The following is a 21,850-nucleotide window of genomic DNA, read 5'->3' as shown; positions in this document are numbered from 1 at the left end:
CAACATTCATGCCAGAGAAACTGGTTTTTGCTTGGGTACCAGTGTTCAGGGGATTACTTGTCTCTGGATGCGCCAGTCAAACTTTATCCCCTGTGCTGGGTACCACTAGAGGAGGAGCTGAGAAAAAGGACTCAGCAGGGGTCAATGCTTTGGAGACTAACATTAGCAGGTAACTGGGCTTGACAGGCAGGCCTAAGTCTGAGTTCAAGCCTCATCAGAACCTGTGGTGGAAGAAGAGAGCCAACTCTTACATGATGCCCTCCAATCTCCATACCTTGGCGCACACCCAAACACAACCCTCCCCCTTCACACACAGAAATGAAAACCTTCTTTAAAGCAATGAGTCTGAACCCACAACTAGATAAAAGAAAATATGAAGCCGGACTAAGTATGAATTTAAGAGATTAAAAACTTCAAGGAAAATAAAACTCATCTGGCCTACTATATTACATTAACTCTGTCACATGTGAGGTATTTCTAGAGTTTCTCCCTGCCACTTCCTTATCAGATGCAATACAAATGAAAGTATCGAGAAATAACGGACAAGAGTCTCAAACTTTCCAAAGCCATTATAGGGTGAGCGGGAAAGACCCCAGGTCAGCTGGCCAAGTCCCATGAACACCGGTTCAGACCCAGAGCTTCTCCCTGGGATCTTCATGGGCCAGCACTCTGTCTGTCTGTCCTTCCCCTCCCCAGCCTCCATCTCCTCGGAGGTAAACACTCACGAAGGTGTGCTGGCAGGTGGATTGAGTCTTCCTCCATCCTGAGCGCTCGAGGCACTGGAACATGAAGTGGAGTCGAAGATCCGTAGCTTGCCACCGGACTCTCTGGGGGTGTGTATGAAATTCGTTCCTGCTGTTAGGAAAAGGGGGAAGGGGAAAAAGAAAATTAAATGTTGCAGTGGAGGTGTGAAAGTCTTAGCAAAAGGCAGGAGGGGCATCGGGGACATCAGCCTGCCCAAAGATCCCCTTCTAGGCATGTCTAACCTTGTGATGCCACAACATGGCCCTGGCATCTACAACTGTGCTGAGCCACACACACGGTTATCCTAGAATACAAGCAGCCCACTGGCACCTTTTAAGTTCTTTCTATTTTGATTTTCAAACAACACAAGTAAACAAAGAACACTGGAAAGGTTGAAAACGGGGTGTTTGGACTCAGGCCAACAGGTGTCCGAATTAGTGGCTTGTTCCCAGAATGAGGAGGCTAGCTAAGGTGAGCACATGAAAACAAGACATGCAAAGAATAGTGCTCCAGAAACTCCCCCAAATTATTTTTCCAAGTCACATAATGTATGTTGCCAATGCCTTCAAACCATGTGTTTTCTTCTCTGACAACATCCCCAGCTTCTAATCAGAGGATTCTATACCTGAATCCAGCAAGAGTGAGCTATACCAGTAAGTGGGAAAGTGATGATTTCTAGGTCCAAAGATTAAGACCTAGATTTTTCTCTCTTCTTTTCTGAGAAATGGTCTCCTTTAGCCCAGGCTGGACTCTAACTTACTATATAGCCAAGGATGACCTTGAACTCCTGATCCTCCTGAGCACCTTCTGAGTGCTCAGATGACAGATAGGTATGACCATGTCTGGCTATTCAGTACAGGGTCTGACCCCTGAGATCCATATATGCTTAGTTAGCAAGTGCTTCTCCAACAGAGCAATAGTGCCAGGTGATTTAAGTACACATTCTATCACTATCTCACTGTACCAAAACCACAGCTGCAAATATCCAATTTTTAAATGTCCTTCCTTCTGAATCCATATGAACAAGCAACCCTTGCCCCTTCTTCCTCCCTATTGGAAACAATTATTTCCTTTCTCTTTGATGTAGTCCAGGGGTCTATTAACACTATTTGATAATAACTAGAAATGCTCGTCAATTGACAAGAAGACGAATAGGGCTACAATAGATCCATCAATTCAACTTCAAACAAGCAATATTTGCTAAATCAATCGAAGCAAAATGTGATCTGGGGAGGACAGTCTTTTTTTTTGATATTTTATTTACAATTCAGATGTTATCCCCTTACCCCATTCCCCCAACTCTGCCCAGAAACCCCCTATCCCATCCCCACTCCTCCTGCTTTTATGAGGATGTGCCCCCACCTACCCCCCACTCTCACCTCCCCACCCTCGAATTCCGCCCCCCCCCCCCACACAGCGTCCAGCCTTCATGGGACCAAGGATCTTGAGGAGGACAGTTTTAACAGTCACTTGAAGACAAGTACTGAGTCCAGCAGGAGCAGATGTACAATTTGCCGCTCCACCCTACTACGAAAAACCAGCTTGACTCACCACTGACATCCAATGGTTCCTGTCCAAAGAACAAATGAAACTGAGAAATACAAGGTGCAAAAACAAGCTCGGAGGAAAGATTAGTAAATTGACGCTATGAAAATAAAGGTCAGGAGCTAAAGAAAATCCTAGCTTAAGGTGATGCAAGGAGGCCTTGGCCAGCTGTGCATGCTTGTGATCCCAGAACTTGAAAGGTAGACACTAGAAGTTAAGAAGAGCTAGCCTGGACAATATAGTGAGGAAAGGCCAGCCTGGACTACATGAGACTCTTTTTCAAAAAAAAAAAAAAATCAGGTCTTTTAATGCTATATATTTCATCAAATAGGTAAGGGAAAGGAGGGGAGCCCCCTTAGCTCTGTAACCAAAGTCAAGTGTTTCTTCTGCTCAGAGCCTAAAAAGTTGGGGTGGGAAATTTCAATTTTAAATATACACATACAATATACATATACATACACATACACATATGGAATCATCATACCTTGCCTAAGGCATCTACTAGCTGCAAGGAGGCAGCTAGAATATCTGTTCAAACATACATTGTACACCTGTACTGGTGAAGTTCTCAATCCAGGGCACACCCACATACCTAGACTGGATCTCTACATTCTATATCAACCACAGTGATCTTGACACAAAACATTCAACAACACACCACCACCAACAACAACAAATACCCCTCCTAAACATCAAATACCTTAAGCAACTCTAACATATGGATAAGTTACTCTTTTGGTTGTTTTCCTTGGGGTCATGTGGGGTAGGAGAGGCAACAATACATAATTACATACATGAGAAACATGCCTTAAATCTGGTGATGGGGTACTGGTTCCAGAAAACCTTTCAAGCATTTCAAGCACAGCAATAAACTCTCTACAGCCCTCAAACACGGCCCCAGTCTCATCAAGCATCTAGACACCAACAGTTAACTCTATTTCCAGAAATAGCTTTATTTTGTTATGGTTTTTACAGAAGTGAAACTATTGATAAAGAAGACTGGGACAGGCAAGAGGTCTTCAAAAGGAATGTCACGAGGGCGAAAGAGAAAGAGAGATGGTATTTCTCAATATAGTGACTTCTTTCTCAAAGCAAGGGCCCGAAGGAACCTTTTACTTGTCTGTAAGAGAGGAGGCCACATTACTTCAGTCCCCTACCCCAGATGTCTCTACTTGGCATTGTGGAAGACCTACCATCAGCTCAGCAACCAGAGTCTGGCTGAAAGTCACCTTCACAGTGCACACAGTCCTGGCTCTAGTTATCTCTGTGCCGTATCTTTATTGCACTGTGGCTGCAGCAAACCAGAGTGATTGCAGCACCTGGACTCTCATTCCGGATGATGGCACCAGACTGGGAAAAGCTATAAAGTGAGGTCAGGAAGCCCTTTGTGAAAGGGTCCGTAAAGACACCCATCCACAACAGAGAAGCTGCTACATTGACCACATGGGAGAAAAGTTGGATGTGTTTCTCAGGCCTTGATGAACCCGTGGGCAGCAATGATTACCTACTGGACCCCTGGGCTTGGCATCTAGCAGAAACCTCAGGAGACTGCTACCCAGTATGTGGGCTCTTTTCTGAGGCAGAACATGAAGCTGGGAGCTCCACACACTACCCTTAATGTGCTTTGTCTCTGATTTCTACTGTGACTTACTACAGCTATGTACTTAATATCTATACTAGCCCATCAGCAGCTACCAGGCACTAGAAAAATCAGACACAGCTATCTCAGATAGACAGTGGGGCTTAAAGGAAACTCACATCTAACATCCCAAATCAAGCGGCTTCTTTATCCTCACAACTGGCTTGACTCTATCAAAAGAAAAGGTGTCTAGCAGAGTAACCATTGGCTGATTCACCTCTAAAGAAAACTGCTGGCCAGATGAAATCCAAAGGAGCTTTATTTTAATACAGGGAATACTCGGGATTTTCCCCAAAAGGATTATAAACATGACTCTAATTAAATTAAATTGTATAGACAGCGATACTAATGCATTCAGGTAGTATAAAGAATGAGCTATGGATGGAAGTCAACGCCATGATTAAACACACCGTGAAGTGAGTGTGTTATTGTTAGATGCTGGCCAGGGAGGGGATGCTGCTCTCAAATGTGCAGACACAACCCACCACACTGAGCTGGTGGACAAAGGGGAAGTCTTGTAATTTCTGAGGTCAACTGTAATATCCATGAGGAGGGAAGAAGGTACAAGAAGCTTCAGTACGGGAGAGGAAAGCTGAAAACAGCTGAAGGCAAGCGATGAAATGTACATTTCTCTAACCATTATATAAACCCTTTTAAACGTATGCTGCTATAAGAAGAACTTATTGAATGTGAAATTGTTTACATCTCCTCCCTTCAATGCTGCCTACAGCATGAAGGGCTAATGAAGGGTACCAATTTTGATTGTGCTTATTTTTAACCTGTGAACTTGAAACTTCCACGTAAAAGCGGCTCGCTCATTCATCCTGTACAGGAAAAATGACATCTTTTCCTCCGCTCCTTCCCAGGCCCATTCTAGAAAGGTCAAAAACTCAGAATCACTAATACCACGAGCATCTCCCTCTTCTGAGTTATTCGATAGAGAGCTTCTGTAAATTACAGGGACCACGCTGGTCCATTCACGCACTTATTCTTACACTATGACCTAAAAAGGACGAGGTGTTGGGCTGGAGCCTATTCTTAATCTTAACCTTCTGGAAATACAGGCAAAGCATATTGTGAATCAAGGGAGGAAGAAATAAAGCTGGTGTTCTTGTGGAAAGATGGTGACCAGGCAATTAAAACCAAAAAAAAGTCAGATGTCCTCGATTGAGGAATTCTTTCTAGAAACTGCTGCAACAACATTGTAAATGCCAAGATTCTATCTCCAATTTGGTTTCTGAAGCCTGTGTGGAACGTCCCAAGGAGTGTCATGGGACTAAACATTACTGCTTCCTGGGGTTATGGTAAGAATGCTACCGTAGGTGACTCTCATCTGCTGTGTGGTGGTGCTTACAACAGTGAGCACTGCAACCCAGAGAAGATGTAAAAACAGCAGAGAAAGATCAGGCTGCCAGATCTCAAAAACCTTGAGAGAAAGCTAGTGCTTGCCCTGTAATCAACCTCAACAGATTGCACAGAAGGACTCCCTCCTCTGACAAGCTCTACTGTGACTACTAAACAAGCAGGAATACTCAATGTGATGGTTAATCTCAAATGTCAACTCAGTGAGATCTAGAATCAACTGGGAGATGAGCCTAAAGGCCTGCCTGTGATGAGGATAGCTGCGGTGGGAAGGCTAGCCCACTATGGGTGGCACCATCCCCTTCATTGGGATCTTGGATTATACAAAGAGGAGATAGTATGCTAAGCACAAGGATGATCTGTTTCTGCACTGTGGTCGTGACGAAACCAGCTGTCTGACCCTCCTGCTACCATTCTCTCTCCATCATGCCATGATGAACTATCCCACAAAACTGAGCTTCAAAATAACCTTTTGTTAAGTTGCTTTTTGTCAGGACATTTTATCAAAGCAGCAGGAAAATGAAGGCAAACAACTACTTAAATATTCTATTCTGGCTGCAAAATTATTCAAGATTGGTGGTGGTGGCTTTTGTTAAACATGTGTTTGATAAGCATGCCTTTACTAACAAACCACATCTATACATTATTTAAAAAAAAAAAAAAAAAAAACAGATAAATAAAAATCTACCTGCACCATCTTCTAGGTCTCTGGCATCACAGACGCAAATAACCCAAACTAACATGCTCTCAAACATCTATTTCTTCACTTCTCTTTAAAAAAAAAAAAAAGTACATTCACTATTTTGTTCAACCCAAGATTCAGTGAGATAAACTTAAAGAACTTGAGAAAGTATGCATATGCAACCACAGACAGTATTTTTGGAGTGTCCCTAGAAAGAAACAATATGTCCCTAGAAAGAAAGAAATGGGCTGAGGAAGATCATCACAGGTATCCAGGCACACAGGAATTGTGAAGCAAAAAAGCAAACGCAGAAGTAGAGTTATGGTGATTTCTTCTCCTCCCAGAAAGGGTAGAGGAGACTTCTAAAACCAAGAGCTCAAATGCTTCTTGGTATCGAGGCTCTTCCTAAGAGAAGCCTCTATCTGGAAAGTCATTCTATAACCCAAATGGTATCTGGTTTTCCAAACTCACTGGCAGGATACACATCAGTATCTCGGGGAAGACAACAGGTCTTCCCTGTGGAAAGTAACATAGGTGGGAGCCACATCCCTGGTTTCTGCAGTTTCCTCCCCAAGTTACCCTGATGGCCCAGGCAACCCTCTCCAGGGAGGGACAAACCACAGACACTCAGCTGGCAGGGCTCTTCTGAGGAGCCAGGCTCTTCTGTTTTCTCTGGAAGTCTCTGATGATGGATAAAGCAGGTGGTTCGGAATCCGAAGACAATACATTGCATTTGTCCAATGGATAGAATTAAATCATAACACCTTAAATCTTTCTTTACCCATACCTATTATCTTACATGCAGTGGTGTTATAAAAGAAACGGGAAAGGTACATCAGTAATAAGCCCTGCAATCAAGCCTTGCACTAAAGAATCACTGAGATGTTTCCCTCCCTATCACTAAGAAAGATTCTAATATTCACTGAGTCTAGGCCTGTATTCATCATTCTGAATTAAACAACTAGAAGTCTTTGTATTTCTAGAATGGCTCCAATACTTAAATTCTATGGTGGGGCTGTGCAGCTCAACGGTAGAATTTACCTGACATACACAAGGTCCTGGGTTCTAGCCCCAACACTGCAAACAACCACCACCACCACCAACAACAAAAACAATGCCAAATCATTCTACCCCTAAAAACATATGAACACTTATACATTTCTGAATACAAATATAGCTGGAAAACACAGTTACTTAAAAAAAAATCAAAAACCCATTAAGGGAGGTTGTGTGCTTCTCGTGGAGTTGTTCACACCTCAGGAGCGCTGCCAGGAAGGCATCCTTATCACCAACCCACAGTAGGGAACCTGATCTGAAGACTGTAATGCTTAATTAAGCAACTTGTGCAGTCACCAGCTTGGGAGACAGCAGAGCTGGTAATGTGGGTACAGGCTGGTCTAACTCCACTCCACTGACCTGCTTCTAATAAAGAGAAACATCAAGAAACTACATTCAGGTACCATTGGCCAATCACCAATGGCTCTGTAGCTTACATGGAATCCTAAGAGGTAACTTGCTACAGTATGAAGTGCAGTGCCCTTGGGATAGCTCCTCGATTTGCCCCTGTCCTCGGTTCTCAGGAAATACCAATCAGAACTGTCAAAGCCAGGGACCCACTTTCCTAACTAAGCCTGTGATGTATCTCATGAGCAGAAAGTAAATGTATTTAGCTAGAAGTAAGAGAGTATACACTGTCTGAGAAGTTTGTCCCCACGCGCCCTCTTTCCAGGGGCAACCATTAGAATTCATACAGGGGTGTGTGTTTACTCTGCAACAATCAGTACGATCAGCAAAGCATCTACAGATTGCCTGTGTGTTTAATTGCTTTGCATTGTACAGAAATCTCGTCGTGGTTACTGTTGGCTAAAAACTCTTACTTTTTATCCGTAATGTTTTCTTTAACAAGACACCATTTCTCTTACTCAGTCTTTTCCGATTCTTCAAGAACATCAAATCTAAATATGTAGACGAGATTTTAAAAGCGAGGAGCAGGAAAGGGACCCTGTCAGCACTCACTTAATACAACAGGAAAAATCTTATGTCCTCAGGAGGCAAAGTCTGCCTTCAGAAATCACAGTGGACGGACGGTGTCTAGGAAAGGCTCCTTCTAGGGCTTGCAGACAGACACTCCTAACTGAGGAGCACTGAAGTCAGCACGGCTCTGTGTGGTCAGTGGCCTTCAGCTCCTTTAAGTCTTACAGGATTCTCCAAGACATCTTCATGTATCAGCGGAGGGAGTACAAGAGTGAAGCATTCCCTGTGTATTAGTCAGCATTCCATCTCTGCAGCAAGTACTCAGGACAAGGAAAGGTTTGTCCCGGCTTTCAGTTCAGCATGTGATCAACAGGCCTTCTGGCTATGGGTCTGGGGCAAGGCAGCACACGTTGGCAAGAGAATGTAAATCACTTTACTGAAGACAGGGAAGCAAACAGAGAGAAAGGGAGGCACCAGTCTATCCTACTATCCCTTTCAAGGGCACGTCCCCTATGGTCTGAAGATCTCTCACTAGTTAGTAGTTTCAATCCCACCCCCATCTCTTTAAAAAAAAAAAAAAGATTTATTTTTATTTTATATGAGAGTGTTCTGCTTCATGTGCATTCCTGGAGCCCACAGAGGCTCCAGCAGAGGGTATTAGATCCCATGGAATTAAAGTCATAGATGGTTGTGAGTCACCACGTGGGTGCTGAGAATCACACCAGGTCCACTAGAAGAGCAGCCAATGCTCATAACCGCTGAGGCGTCTCTCCATAGAGCCTTATCTCTTAAAGGGGTACTTCACCTCCCAACAGTGCCACTCTGGGACCACGCCTTTGAAGACCCTTATTCAAGCTGAATCAACAGCAACTGTAATACAGACTTGAGCACTACCTGGGAAGCCCGGACAACAGCTCCAGCATACATGTGTGTGGGATTATTGCCTCGAGAGCTGACGGAGGCTGAGACACAGAGGTTTTCTTCTAGAGCTGACGGAGGCTGAGACACAGAGGTTTTCTAAAAGAGACTTCCATACTGGGGGCTCACACAAATGCTTTCTAATTCCAAGATGCTGTTTTGATACAATCTGACACTCTCTGGCAAATCAAAGCTTGTTAACAATAAGGTAGGTAAGAGCAGCCCCTTACCCAAGGGGAACATCCCACGCATCTAGTTATCTATCAAACAGACTCTAAAGCTATAAAAGCCGGTACCTCTAGGACTAGGGTACCAAAGTTAAAACAAACAGAAAAACAGAAGAAAACAAAACCAAACAACAAAAACTTCACATCCATTTCTTTATTGTTCTGATTTTTAAATATTTTAATTAAGATTCTTTCCCACTCCTGAGAGTTGGCTTACCACGAAATTCTCTTTTCTTCTTTTTTAACTTTTCTGAATTTCTTAGATATTTCTGACACAAAAAGAAAGCTGCAACTAAAGCTGGGATTCTTTTTAATGCCAGGTTGTGGTTTCCAGGGAGGGCTGTGGAGCCGGCCCAGCTCTTAGGATGCACGGATGGTTAGCTTATTTGGCTGGGCCCCAGCTTCATGCACATGAGATCAAGGTTACAAGCTTCAGACCTGGGCAGGAAAATTAAATTCACACCTTTACCAGGCCTAGACAGCATCCTAGTCCCAGCTACGACGCCACAATTGCTTGGAGCAGAGAACGGATGAGCCTGGCAGTACGCACCATGGCTCCTGGAAAACACTGTGGAAGTGTGTGAGCTCTCAGAGTGGACTGGCAGCATTGTTCATAGTAAGAAAGGTGAATGTTTTTACTTATACAGACCCTCAAGTGCTACCTCAGGGGAAAAACTGTTTCAATGTCTCAGTTACCCAGAAACGCCCCTGAGCTTCGGATCCACCATTTGAAAGAGGGTCACTAAATTCATTCTTCCTGGCTATTTCCAGATGCAGAACAAGCAGGTGCTTAAGTTAGCAGCAGCAGCCTATACCCTGGGCACAACGCTGTAGCCAAGTTCAGCTACCTTATTAGCTGCTTTCTCCTCCATTAATGCTATTCCCTTTAATGGGTTGGCTATTACAATTAGCCAATCTGCGCAGTCCCTGCCTGGGGCTAACAAGTAATGAACTGAGAGAGTTGCTATTTACTTGTATCGGGGGCACCATTAGAGAGGCTTCTCAATTTCGCCCCACAAATGAGAAAAGACCTTCAGGCATGTGCCATTGCCACACCATAGCCCCTGTGCATCATTCACGGGGCCCCTGGTGTGGGAGCTGTCCTGAGACTCGAGGGACTGAAAACCCAAGAGGAAGTCCAAGGTCAGGGTCTTGCAGACTGCTTAAGCACCAGTGCAGCAACTCTGAATCCTACTACCTGCTTTGTGTGGCTTCCTAAACACTCTCTCTCTCTCTCTCTCTCTCTCTCTCTCTCTCTCTCTCTCTCTCTCTCTCTCTCTCCTTCTCTTCCTCCCCCGCCCCCTCCTATCCCTTTTTGCTGTTACAGAGTATCATTCACAGTCCTGTTCTTTCTCTTTTCTTTAAGGCCTACCTACATCTTGGAAGTCAAACTCACCACGCCAGCAAATTAGCAGCAAAGGCTGGAAGGGGGGTGGGGTGGGCAGCAGCTTAGACCTCTTTAAAACCAAAAGGACTTTCAATCCTGTAATGTCTCCTTATAACGCATCCATAGCTTATGCGGGACCACTTCTGCCCAGTAAGAAAGTTTTCAAAATCAGACAGCAGATCTCAGACAGGTTTATGCTCTACTCCCCAGGCCAGCTACACAAGGGACAGACTGTACTTTGTACTGTTGTGCTGCTGGCCCAGGCTAGGCAGCCCCACAGAAGCTGTGGTCTTATCTAATTCCCTAACCCCAGCAGGCCACAAATACTATCAAGATCAAAATTAAAAGAACTCTCTTGTTCTGCTCCTATCAGGTGATTCCACTGCCTCTGCTCTGGCTGAGACAGAAAAACTAAACAGAAAACAAAACAAAACAAACAAACAAGAACAACAACAAAAATAACCCTGTAAACTATATCTAGAGAAATGAGTACAAATTAAGTCAGAAAAGATTTACATCTCTAGAAAAATGTTTACTACCAAGACAATTTGCAGTGCAACCAATTACACTGTGTTCAAAAGCAATAAAGAAGAATCAAGTCCACATCCCAGTGTTCCCGAGACACCAGGCTAATGAACACCCAGCCTTTACTGCTACATCACGCTCTTCCAAAGAAATGAAATGAGCCTGGGCTTCCTGAATCAAAGGCTCTGGGCAAACACAAGGTCTGGTTACAACAAGGGACATAAAAGTCCCATGTACTGCTGACTTTAAGAATCAACCCCTTCCTGGTGTTGCAGATAGGAAATTGTGAGTATCTGACATAAAACTACGGACTGAAGAGGCAGAACTCTACCTCCTCAAAAAACAAAGCAAACAAAACAACTACTTTAGGACAGGGTTTTCCACCTGTGGACTGCAACCCCTTTGGCAAGCCTCTAGTTCCAAAATATTTACATTACTATTCATAACAGTAGCAAAATTGCAGTTACGAAGAAGCAATGAAAATAATTTTATGGTTCGGGGTCACCACAACATGAAGAAATGTATTAACGTGTCATAGTACTAAGAAGGCTGAAAACCACGACTCTGGGATACTTGCCCCACCCCCCACCCCCCATAACACAAACCACCTTACAAGCTACCACGAATGGCTCACTCCTGTGTTTCCATGTTCTATGTATACTTGTCAAAACAAAATTTACAGAGTTCTTTTTTTTTTTTTTTAAACTCTTGGACACAAAGTTCACAATTAGAAGAGGCAGCTAGCTCCTTCTTCATTGCAGTCATGGTTAGAACGATCCACAGGAGTTTGGGTTTCAGGTGATTTACTCATTGAAAGAGGTCTTGCTGATAAGTGATTATCACTACAGAGACACTGGCATTTTTACCGTTCTGAACAATAAGCAATTAAATTGAGAATGAAATCTAAAAATACAAGTGTGATGTATGATATTTAGCAGAATATTTAGGAGCTTAAAAATAACAGGGAAATAACTATACCCTTACAGTTTTCTAAAGCCTAATCATCTATCTTATATGGGATTTCATGCCTTCATTAGAAATGTTAGTCTTCAACAGTACATAAAAAAATATGCTTGAAAATTCCTATGTTCCTTGGGGATTCAGGATCAGTTAACAATTTAGAAAACATGCATTTTTGATCAGATATTCTGAATCTTGGCTACAGGTCAGAATTACCCAGAGGAACTTAAAAAAAAAAAAAAAACAAGCAAACAAACAACCAACCAGAACAACCCAGCAAATCAGTCTGTGGGGTATGAACCAGATATTAATATTAACCCTCCCTGGTGATTCTGATGCGCCCAGTTACTGCTGAGAATCACGGCTTGAAATCAAGACAGAAAGAAGTGAAATCGATGAAGACACAGGGTAAACAATTCTGTTTCAAAACAGATTTTAGAAGCCCCATTAGTTTGTGTGCCAACTATCCTCCCTCCTGAGTCAATTACCACTATGCTACCTTTCCCCGTAACTCAGGTGACCAGTGGTAATACAAGGTGTCTGAGTGACATCACATGATCTACATGTGAAAACCTGCTCCACCCAGGTATGCTCAAGGTGGTTCCTCATCTCTCCTCAGAGGCTACCCAGGGAATGTGCTCAGCCTCAGGTTCTAATGTTTGTCCCAGAACCCTTGTTCTCTGCCCATTGGGTATATGTGGCAGGATCGTGGTAGGGTTGACAGAGAAGCTGGCAGAGATGGAGCTTACTCCCCTTCTGGTCTCTCCTCTCGTCCTTCTCTTCCACCAACTCAAGCCTCAGAAAACTTCTCCCGGCAGCAGTTTTCAACCTGTGGGTCGTGACCCCTTTGGGGATTTGAACAAAACTTTTACAGGTATCACCTGAGACAGTCAGAAAACACAAATATTTACATTATCAACAAATGAGGAACTGTATTAAATATAGCTGGAGGTCACCATACCGTGAAGAACTATATTAAAGGGTCACAGCATTAGGAAAGTTGAAAACACTATACTAGAGAATTGACATGTAGCTTAGAACCTGGAACACCCATTGTTTATTCTTCTGAGAGAATAATCCCATGATGGCTGTCAGGGCTTCCATAGTTGTGCGATGTGCTGGGTGGCCACGAAATTCAAGCATTGCCTCCTGCAGACAGGAAGGAGGCACATGAGATGTTCAGGGCTCCAGCAGCTCCTGAAACTCCAAGGCACCCAAGCCCACTCTCAAAAGTTAAACTGTTATTAGCAATTGCTAGCTAGCGGTGGGGGGGATGGAGGGTGGAGGATACAGGATGGAGGATGGGGTGGGGAATAGGGGATGCGAACTATAGCTGACTGACTGCAAGTTATAGGAGAGCTCCAGAAAATCAGTTTCTGTGAGTTGTCACCCATGTTAGGATACATTTATCACCTTCGAGCCACCGACATTTCTAACAGTCACCTCTCACTCATCTTTAAGGGACACTAGTAAACTCAATGGTTGGCCAGGCTAGACCTCAGTGAAATTATTTCCTTAGTCAGTCTGCTGCTGGTATTCTATCTAGAGTGACTCTGAGGTACATTCTCGACCAAAGTAACCTTGTGGCCGGTGATGAGGTCCATAATCCTGCACACTGAAGCATCGGCTGATGATAATGAATCAGGGGAAACGCCCCTGACTCCAGGTAGCTGACTTTTTTTTTTTAAGATTTATGTTTTAAAATGTGTGTGTGTGTGTGTGTGTGTGTGTTGTGTTGCGTTTCTGTGTGTATGTGTCTTTCTCTCTGTGTGTTGGGAAGTGGGGTGTGTGTGTATATGTGAGTGCAGGTGCCTGTGGAGGCCAGTACAGGGCATTGGAAGGCCTGGAGTTTGGACTGCATGTGCCTTAGAACTGTTCACTGTAAGCACTGGGAGCTGAATCCAGGCCCTCTGAAAGACAGTTTGTGCTCTGAGCCACTGAAGCATCTCCAGTCACACAACTGACTTCTTAATGATACCTTGGAACCCAGGGGCTAAAACCACCCCGACCACTTAACTGAGCACTTAAGTGGCATATGAAAATCCCTGGGTTCAATCCCCAGAACAAAATGCAAATCAAACAAAGCCTTTAAACTACCAAGAGCCTTGTACCTGGTAGGGTTCGGCACCAAAAAGAAACCTTTTCCACTGCATGCCACCACGTCTTCCTGACACCTCAGGAGTTAGGTCACAGAACCATCTGACACAAGTTCAACCTGATGTTGAAGTATCAATCAAAGATCCCCTTGAATGACCCACACAACTCTTGTGGATAAAGCTAACATTCGTGACTCCCACATCTGGAGTACACCTGCCTACAACTGTTTTTAAGCTCTTGGTAAATATGAGTCTGTACCAAGTAGACCTACAGGGTGAGAGTAGTTTACTCAAGACTTTCGGACCTATTTGCTCACTGTTAAAGTGAGAACTCTACCAAGAAAAAAGCCAGTGGATACTTAAGTTCTTCCTGGAAGTTGTACTTTTCAACAGCACCTAAACATCTGGATATTAGGAACACTTTTTTTGTTTAAAGCAACACTCTGTTTTAAAAAGTGACAGGGCTGTGGCAGGAATCTAGCTCAAACATCTGCACTTTACCCAGGTGTTGCAGCTAGAGATATAAGTTAATATTCTCTGTGTCTTTTCAGAAAGCAATCTGCAAGCCAACCTGGCTACAGAGCACCCAAGCAGGCTTTATCCCATCGCCAACTACAGAAGAGGAAGATTCTGGAACGTTTAATTAAAAAAGAAAAAAAAAAAAAAAAAAAAAACACTGAAGGAGGGGCCCTTAAGGTTGAAATGAGTTGGAAAGGGCTTGTATATTTCCTTCTAAGCAATGGAATTCCCCTCTGGTAAGATTATATTCTTAATAGTTGCAAGCCAAATCCAAGCTGACAATCACTAAGATTCTGGCAGGAGAAATGCCGAGCAAACGCAAATGACAGAGGCGCTGATGCGGTTGCTTCTTTGTTCCGGGAGAACCAGTGGTTTGTGAGTGGGGGTAAAAATGAGCTTCAAAATCATCCTGATCACACACCAGCAAAGCCAGCTTCTCAGTTAACTTGCTCTTATTTAAACCTATTTCCCAACCCTCAATCGCCACAAACCTATCTGTATGCAAGGGCATCCTAGCAGAATGGGGGAAATGACCGTCTAGTGTTCGAAGCCTAACAAACTTCCCTAGAAAGTTCTACTGCTCCTTGACAGATTCCACATAGGATCTGTATATATGATATAGTTACATATCATATAATATAGGACATAGAACATAGAATAAATATATAATATAAATTATGTAATTAATATATAATATATAATAAAATACATAATACATAATATATATCACTAGCTCAATTCAGCCAAAAGATTCTTTCAACATATAATCAATACATGACATTCTTAATTTAAATATATTACTATATCTTAACTTTTTAAAAATACAAACTTTCAAATTTGGTGTCTAGTTTATAATATAACATATCACCAACAGGAAACTAATTTTCCACTGGAAAGCTTTTATCTGTATTTAGATATCATAAAATTTACAGTTGGAGAACGTGGGGTGGTGGCATATTCACATAATCCCAGTACTTCAGAGGCTAATGCACCATGATTGTTGAGAGGTCAAGGTCTGACAGTGTCACACAGTTCCAGGCCATCCTGGATGTGTGTGTGTGTGTGTGTGTGTGTGTGTGTGTGTGTGTGTGTGTGTGCGCGCGTACGTGCGTGTGTGTGTGTGTGTGAGAGAGAGAAAGAGAGAGAGAGAGAAAGAGAGAGAGAGAGAGAGAGAGAGAGAGAGAGAGAGAGAGAGAGAGCGCTTGCTTGTCTTCACAAACAAAATAAGACTTCCAGCCGGGAGGGTAAGCTTATTTATCCAAGCAGCTTCTAATACCTGAGTCAAGTGTTTTCAAACTGCATTTATTTAAAATAAAATAAAGTCTCAGTTTCACTTCAGTATGTGCCACTTCCAATGACAAAGGCAGCCATATTGTATGCTGATAGCTATATTCAGGGGCTGTGCCCTGCCCAGGGTAGACTGGGTTGGGGAATGGGGGATCAAGCAGGAGGATTGGTTGTACCCACTGTTTTATAAACAGACACTGTACATGCCTCCTCTGCCTTTCTCCAAAGTTCCTTACAGTCCTCCAAACCAAAAGCCATTCCCAGAGAAAGATGGCACGATGGGACTGCTTCTGCCCTCTAGACTCAGAGACCACAAGCTCCTCCTACCAGCAACTCACCTCTAAGCTACCTAGCAAGTTCCCTAGGAGCTGAGTGCCAGTTCTATCAGGATGCCAATCTGCAAAACTTCAGTTCTCCTCCCCAACACTGTGTCCTGTGGTCCTTCCTCCTCGTGTGGATCATCCTTAAACTTGGCCACAATATTTCTATTACATCCCTAGAAACACCACAGCCCAACAAGTGGTCGCGCCTGGGACACCCTGCTCAACGCTGTTTGAGTTCTGCCTCTCCGAGTGATAAGCTTCACGCGGAGGAGAGGTGAGAGGCTAACTCGGAGAGAAGAGAACGAAAACACAAGCTGCATGCAGAGTTACAACACAGAACTTCCCTAAGAGCATGCGTGAGTCTGTCCGGCCGTCAGGCCATCTTTCCTACCTAGCTCCCAAGGCTGTATGACTGAAGATCCATCTGACGACCCTTCTTAAAGGGAAAATGACTAAAAATCCTGGATGAGCCAGGCTCTCAACTGTTTACTAAAACTAACCTTACAGCTTAAAAACATTCTATGATGTTGGATTGATTTATTTATCTACTGCGTATGTGTGGAAGTCAGAGGAAAACCTGCAGGAGTCAGTTCTCTCCTTCTACCGTGTAAGTCCCAAGGACTGAACTCAAGTCCTCAGGCTTGGCCACAAGCATCTTTACCCAAGGAGCATTGCCCCAAACCTTAAAATTTTAATGTACCTTGCAGTTTCTTTTCCATTTTTCCTCCTTTCTCTCTCCTCTTCTCCTTGCTCGCTCAGACTGGGTCTTAGCCTCAAATTCATGTTCTTCCTGCCTCAGTTTCCCAAGACCTGGCACGCTACCACCCCAGCCTTGCACCTGACCCTGCCAATTCTATCCTTCTGTATCTGCTTCCCTCCCTCTATTCCCAATGCTAAAAACAACAGAAGTAGAACCCGAGCAAACACACTCATTATTTCCTCCACACTGACTCTTCCCAATGAACTCAAACAACTGTGCTGTCGGCTGACGGGGTTTTGAGTAAATGGGGTTAAAACAGTGAAAAAGTCAATGCCAGCCCTGACGTGCTTATTCTTAGGCAATAGTTTCCATTCCTTTCAGACTTGGGTTCAAAGACAAAAGCTGCTCCCTTTGTCCCCCCCTTTTGTTAAATGCTTAAGAAAAATCAACACGAGCGGCCTCGATGCATTACTGCACTCTGTATCCACTAGTTAGCAAGGCAGAAGAACGGGTATTATTTTCCGTTCTTCAGACATAAAAAAAAAATTAATCAATTAATCTATCAGTCAATCAATCCAATTTCAGAAACTGGTCTTCAGTGTCAAATCTAGATAACAGACAAATTATGAGAATGGAAATCCCTGGGTATGCCCCTGAGTGTTCTGTGACCTAAACAAAAAACCCCACTGATCTGAACCAGTGTTAATAAACATTTTTTGAGTTGAATAGATGTTTAGAAACGTCTTCCAGTTGACTATGGGGTTTTAACCCTATGGACACCTGGCTTTACTCGGGAAGGTCTCTCGCCTCATCTCGGACTCAGCCCAAGTGTCCCCATTTCTAGCTCGCCTTCCTGACCCTGTAATCCCCTGGACCCAAATCCCAGCCTGTGCTTGCCTCAAGTAAACTCTGTCCCTGAGTCTGGGTCTATGTCTTATCCACAACTCCTTGGTTATGGGTCAATGGTTGGCTGGAGTTTGGAATTCAATGTTCCTATGTCCACAACCACAGCTGCGGGCCAGCCTTACCTACAAGCTGCTACTCAGTACCCCACACCACACTGATGGCCTAGGCTCTCCCACTCACTCCAGAGGAGAAATTATCCAGGTCCACATGAACAGGGACCTTGCCTACTCTGTTTACCACCAAAACCCCTTATACCTAGGAACAAGACTCATTATTTATGAAATGAGCAAGCCTCATTAGACAATGTCACTCAAAACGTTTCTCCATGCCAACAAAAGTTTGTGTTTTGTTCTTTTTCCATCTAGGGCCACTAGTGACTTATTAACAAAAATTTGAATCCAACTGCCAACCTCAAAATCTTGCTACAAACCACCCGTGGTGGCTATCTACTCATCTCCCCTCCAGGAGGTGCATTCTCTGCCCTTCAGTTCTGAAGTCTGATGGGAGACTCTCTTAAGAAGCATCCCGCCACCCAAACACATGTGGTGTTTTTACAAAGCGGATACTTAATCGTGTGTTTAAAAGACCTCCACTAATACCCTACCCCTCAATGGGATTTCAGGAAGAATACCTTTTTGAAAATTTTGAAAAACAGTTATGTGTGCTAATGAAGTTGTGAGCCTTAAATGGGATCTCCCTTCCTCTCCCCTCACACCACACACACGCACGCGCACGCGCACGCGCACGCACGCACGCACGCACACACGCACGCACGCACACACGCACACACGCACACAGAACAGAAACACACAAACCCTGTCTGTCTCTAGGATCATCTCAGAAAAAAGAAGGAGAGGACAGATTGTAACAGCCAGAAGCCAAGAAGAAGTCTGGTCAAGACAAGAGAAGACGGGCGCACTCAAGAACTCACAGCAGCCACGGTTGCCCGCACAGGCCCCGTACAGTATCAAGGCAGTCAGTATTCTATCATGGAAGGCAGAGGAGCTGATAAGGCCCGCCCCTAACAGAGAAGCAGTTGATGGCTTCTGGAGGAGGGGAAGTCAGGGTTAGTTTTGTTTTAAACAGATGTGGCCTCTAGTAGGTCACTGTCCTATAGCGGAAGGTCCCAAGCCCAGGAGTATATGGGTAGAAGGAATAGGACTCAAAAGAGGACACGGGAGTGGGGGACCAAGGAGGTGGTGCCTTATGCTGGGAGTTGTTGGGAGAAGAGTGAAAGTAAACACCATAAAAATAAAAAATACAGACAATGAAGTTTTCAAAGAATAAATTTTTTAAATGTTACAGATGTGTGTGGGGGAGGTATATGGGGGATGTGGGTGTGTGTTTGTGTGGTGTGTGTGCATAAATTTGTGTGGGGCCACGTGATTGTACGCATAAATGAAGGGCGGAGGTTCCCACCAAGTTCTCTCCTCAAATGCTCCTCCATCTTTTGTAGGGGCCAGGTGGACTCACCAATTTGGCTATGTTAGCCAGCTAGCAAGTTCCAGAGATCTTCCTGCCTCCGCCTCCCCAGTACTGGGCTTTTAGGTACCCTTCCTAGCCTGGCTTCTGGAATCCTCATACTTGCACAGCATGCATTTTACCAATGGAGCATCTCCCAAACCCCAATCAGCTGTAATAATGGTTCATTACCCTATTTCTTTCTGCCTTACTAGAAACAGCACCAAGTCTGGCTAGTCAAATGTGACATTAGTGATAGCAGGCATTTCTAATGCTAAAAATCCCAGCTCCAGGATCAAAACTGATCACAATTCTTTTCTATGTAATCTTCCTCTCCCAGATCAGCTAACAAACAGTGTGGAAGCACTTCGTATGGCTGTATGGACTAGTCTCCAAGCACGGTACCTGACAGACTGCAGATAATTCATAATTATTGGGCCAGTGAGTGAGAAAATGATTTGAAGACCTTGATAAATGATTTTTCTTTGATTCAACGAAAATGCTTCTGGCCTCACTATTTTCTCAGACTACAAAAATGGACAAGAAAAAAAATCTTAATCTTATTTAAGGAGTATATAGTAAGAACTTTTAAAAGTAAACAGTAAAGAAACTATATCATCAGTGATCAGTTTTTATCTGACAAGTACTAATATTGCATTTAAACTTCCCAGCTGTCAGTTAAGTATGATTTGTTGGGGTGGGGAGGTGGCAAGGGGGATTTGGTGGTGTTTGGGTTTTTTTGTTTGTTTGATTGATTTTTGTCTTGGTTTTGATTATTTGTTTGTTTTTTGAGACAGGATTTCATGTAGTCCAGGCTGGCCTCCAACTTGCTAAGAAGCTTAGGCTGGTCATGGACTCCTGATTCACTTGTCAAGTTGTTAGGTCACAGGTGTGTGTAACAGTACTCAGCTAAGTGTGATATTTCATTACCACTTTAGAGACTTGGGATTCAGCAATGTTACGCAGGTTACATGGTGTTAACAAGTAACAAGCTAGCCCTGGAACCTCTAGCACACCAACAGCAAAGTTCCGGGCCTTTGGTCACATGGAGGAACAGCTGTATATAAGTCAGTGATTCCATGGCTTCTCCAGGTGACACCTTCTGAAATTCTGAAGCACACGTGCTGGCCTTATCTCACACTCCTCGAGAAGCTACTTGTGGTGACTGATCTCACTCCTGATAACGCCATAAAAGTTCTCCCAACACCAACTCCCAGTCCAAGTTCTCCCGGAAGTCAGGAAGCAAAAGAATCAGCTAGAGGTCCATGATCTACTGTGAGAACACTGGGGAGCCTGACTGTAGCGGAGGCTGCTCCTGGATGCTGGTGGCCTGAGATGACCTTGGTACACACAAGAGTGAAAGAAAGGAGACAGCTTGGATGCAGGAGCCGATGCCACTGAGCAGTGTGCTATCAAGTGAGCAGCACATTTTGCTCAATCATTCTTACACAGAAGAATGGCACCTTTCAAGTTTTGTCTCAGTGCCTGGGAAACTCCCAGGCATTATAATAAAGTCTTGTTCTGGCATTTACTGCAAGATTCTAACATGGCCATGTCTGAGATGTCAAGATCTCAAGCTACTGCATGGGGTGGGAGGGCAGAGGACTGTGACGTAAGGAAACTGCTCATGTGAGGTTATTATCTGTCTGCTGAGGAGCTGAAGTAACTTTCAAGCCCTCAAAAAAATTATGCTTTTAAGCATGGGGTGGGGATAAAAACGGCAATCAAAAGACCCAGTTCCTATAGAGACACAGCAATAAGAGAAGCAGCTGCTTGCTACCAGGTCTGAGTGTCCTGGTGTGATGAGCTAACCATCTCTTTGAATTGGGCAGATACTCAAGGAAGGGCAATTCCAGGTAATTTCTAGAGTACCATTACCATGCATACTCCAAACAAAGGGAAAATATGCATTTGCCTCTTTCGATTAACATGCTAGTGGCTACAGAGAAAACATCAGGTGATCTGCAGGACAGGGGGTGTCCTGGTGTCAGCTACAACCAGCAGTCCAGCAGCCATCTGTCTGGGCCTGCTTCACCTGCATTTATAGATCAGCTTCATCATCACTAAGCATGGTGTGCATGCGCACGTATATGGTAGGGAAGGAGCCTGTATTGCAACTATAATACACATAACTTCATTGCCTCCACTGAGGTTGCAGGATCTTTGCCAAACATATCAATTTCCCAGTTGTTTTTATGCCATCCAGCGCAGCCTAATAGATGACAGGAGAGCCTGGTGCAGTCCTCCAGAAGCACCCACTTCTCCTGCTGTGTTCCCTTCTATCAGGCACCTACACCCTTTCCTGCCACCTGTGGTGGTAAAAGAGGATAGAGAACAGAAGCAAGACTGAGCAGCAGGCTAGGGGAAAATGAAGCGGTGAGTGTACGGTGCACTTTTCATGGGCCAGGCATTTAAGATACTCTTATCTGTTTTACAAAGGCAGTGAGTGAGTCATGATGAGGTTAAAGAACTTGCCTTGCCAGCCAGAGAGATGGATCATCAGTTAAGAGCACTGATTGCCCTTCCAGAGGAACCAGGTTCAATTCCCAGCATCCACATGGCAGCTAACCATGACCTATATATATATCCCTAGTC

At 43.9% G+C, this 21,850-nt stretch overlaps 1 protein-coding gene across 1 annotated transcript in view; it reads right to left on the bottom strand.

Moving 5' to 3' along the window:
• Positions 1 to 21,850, bottom strand: part of Etv6 (ETS variant transcription factor 6) — a 241,685-nt gene that overhangs the window by 139,782 nt on the left and 80,053 nt on the right. Inside the window, 1 exon segment of the mRNA XM_034512647.2 lies at positions 726 to 855. Coding sequence (XP_034368538.2) covers positions 726 to 855 — 130 coding nt within the window.

This window comes from Arvicanthis niloticus, chromosome 9 (genome assembly GCF_011762505.2).
Source record: "Arvicanthis niloticus isolate mArvNil1 chromosome 9, mArvNil1.pat.X, whole genome shotgun sequence".
NCBI classification, from domain to species: Eukaryota; Metazoa; Chordata; class Mammalia; order Rodentia; family Muridae; genus Arvicanthis; species Arvicanthis niloticus.
This window is presented reverse-complemented; position numbering and strand designations above follow the sequence as displayed.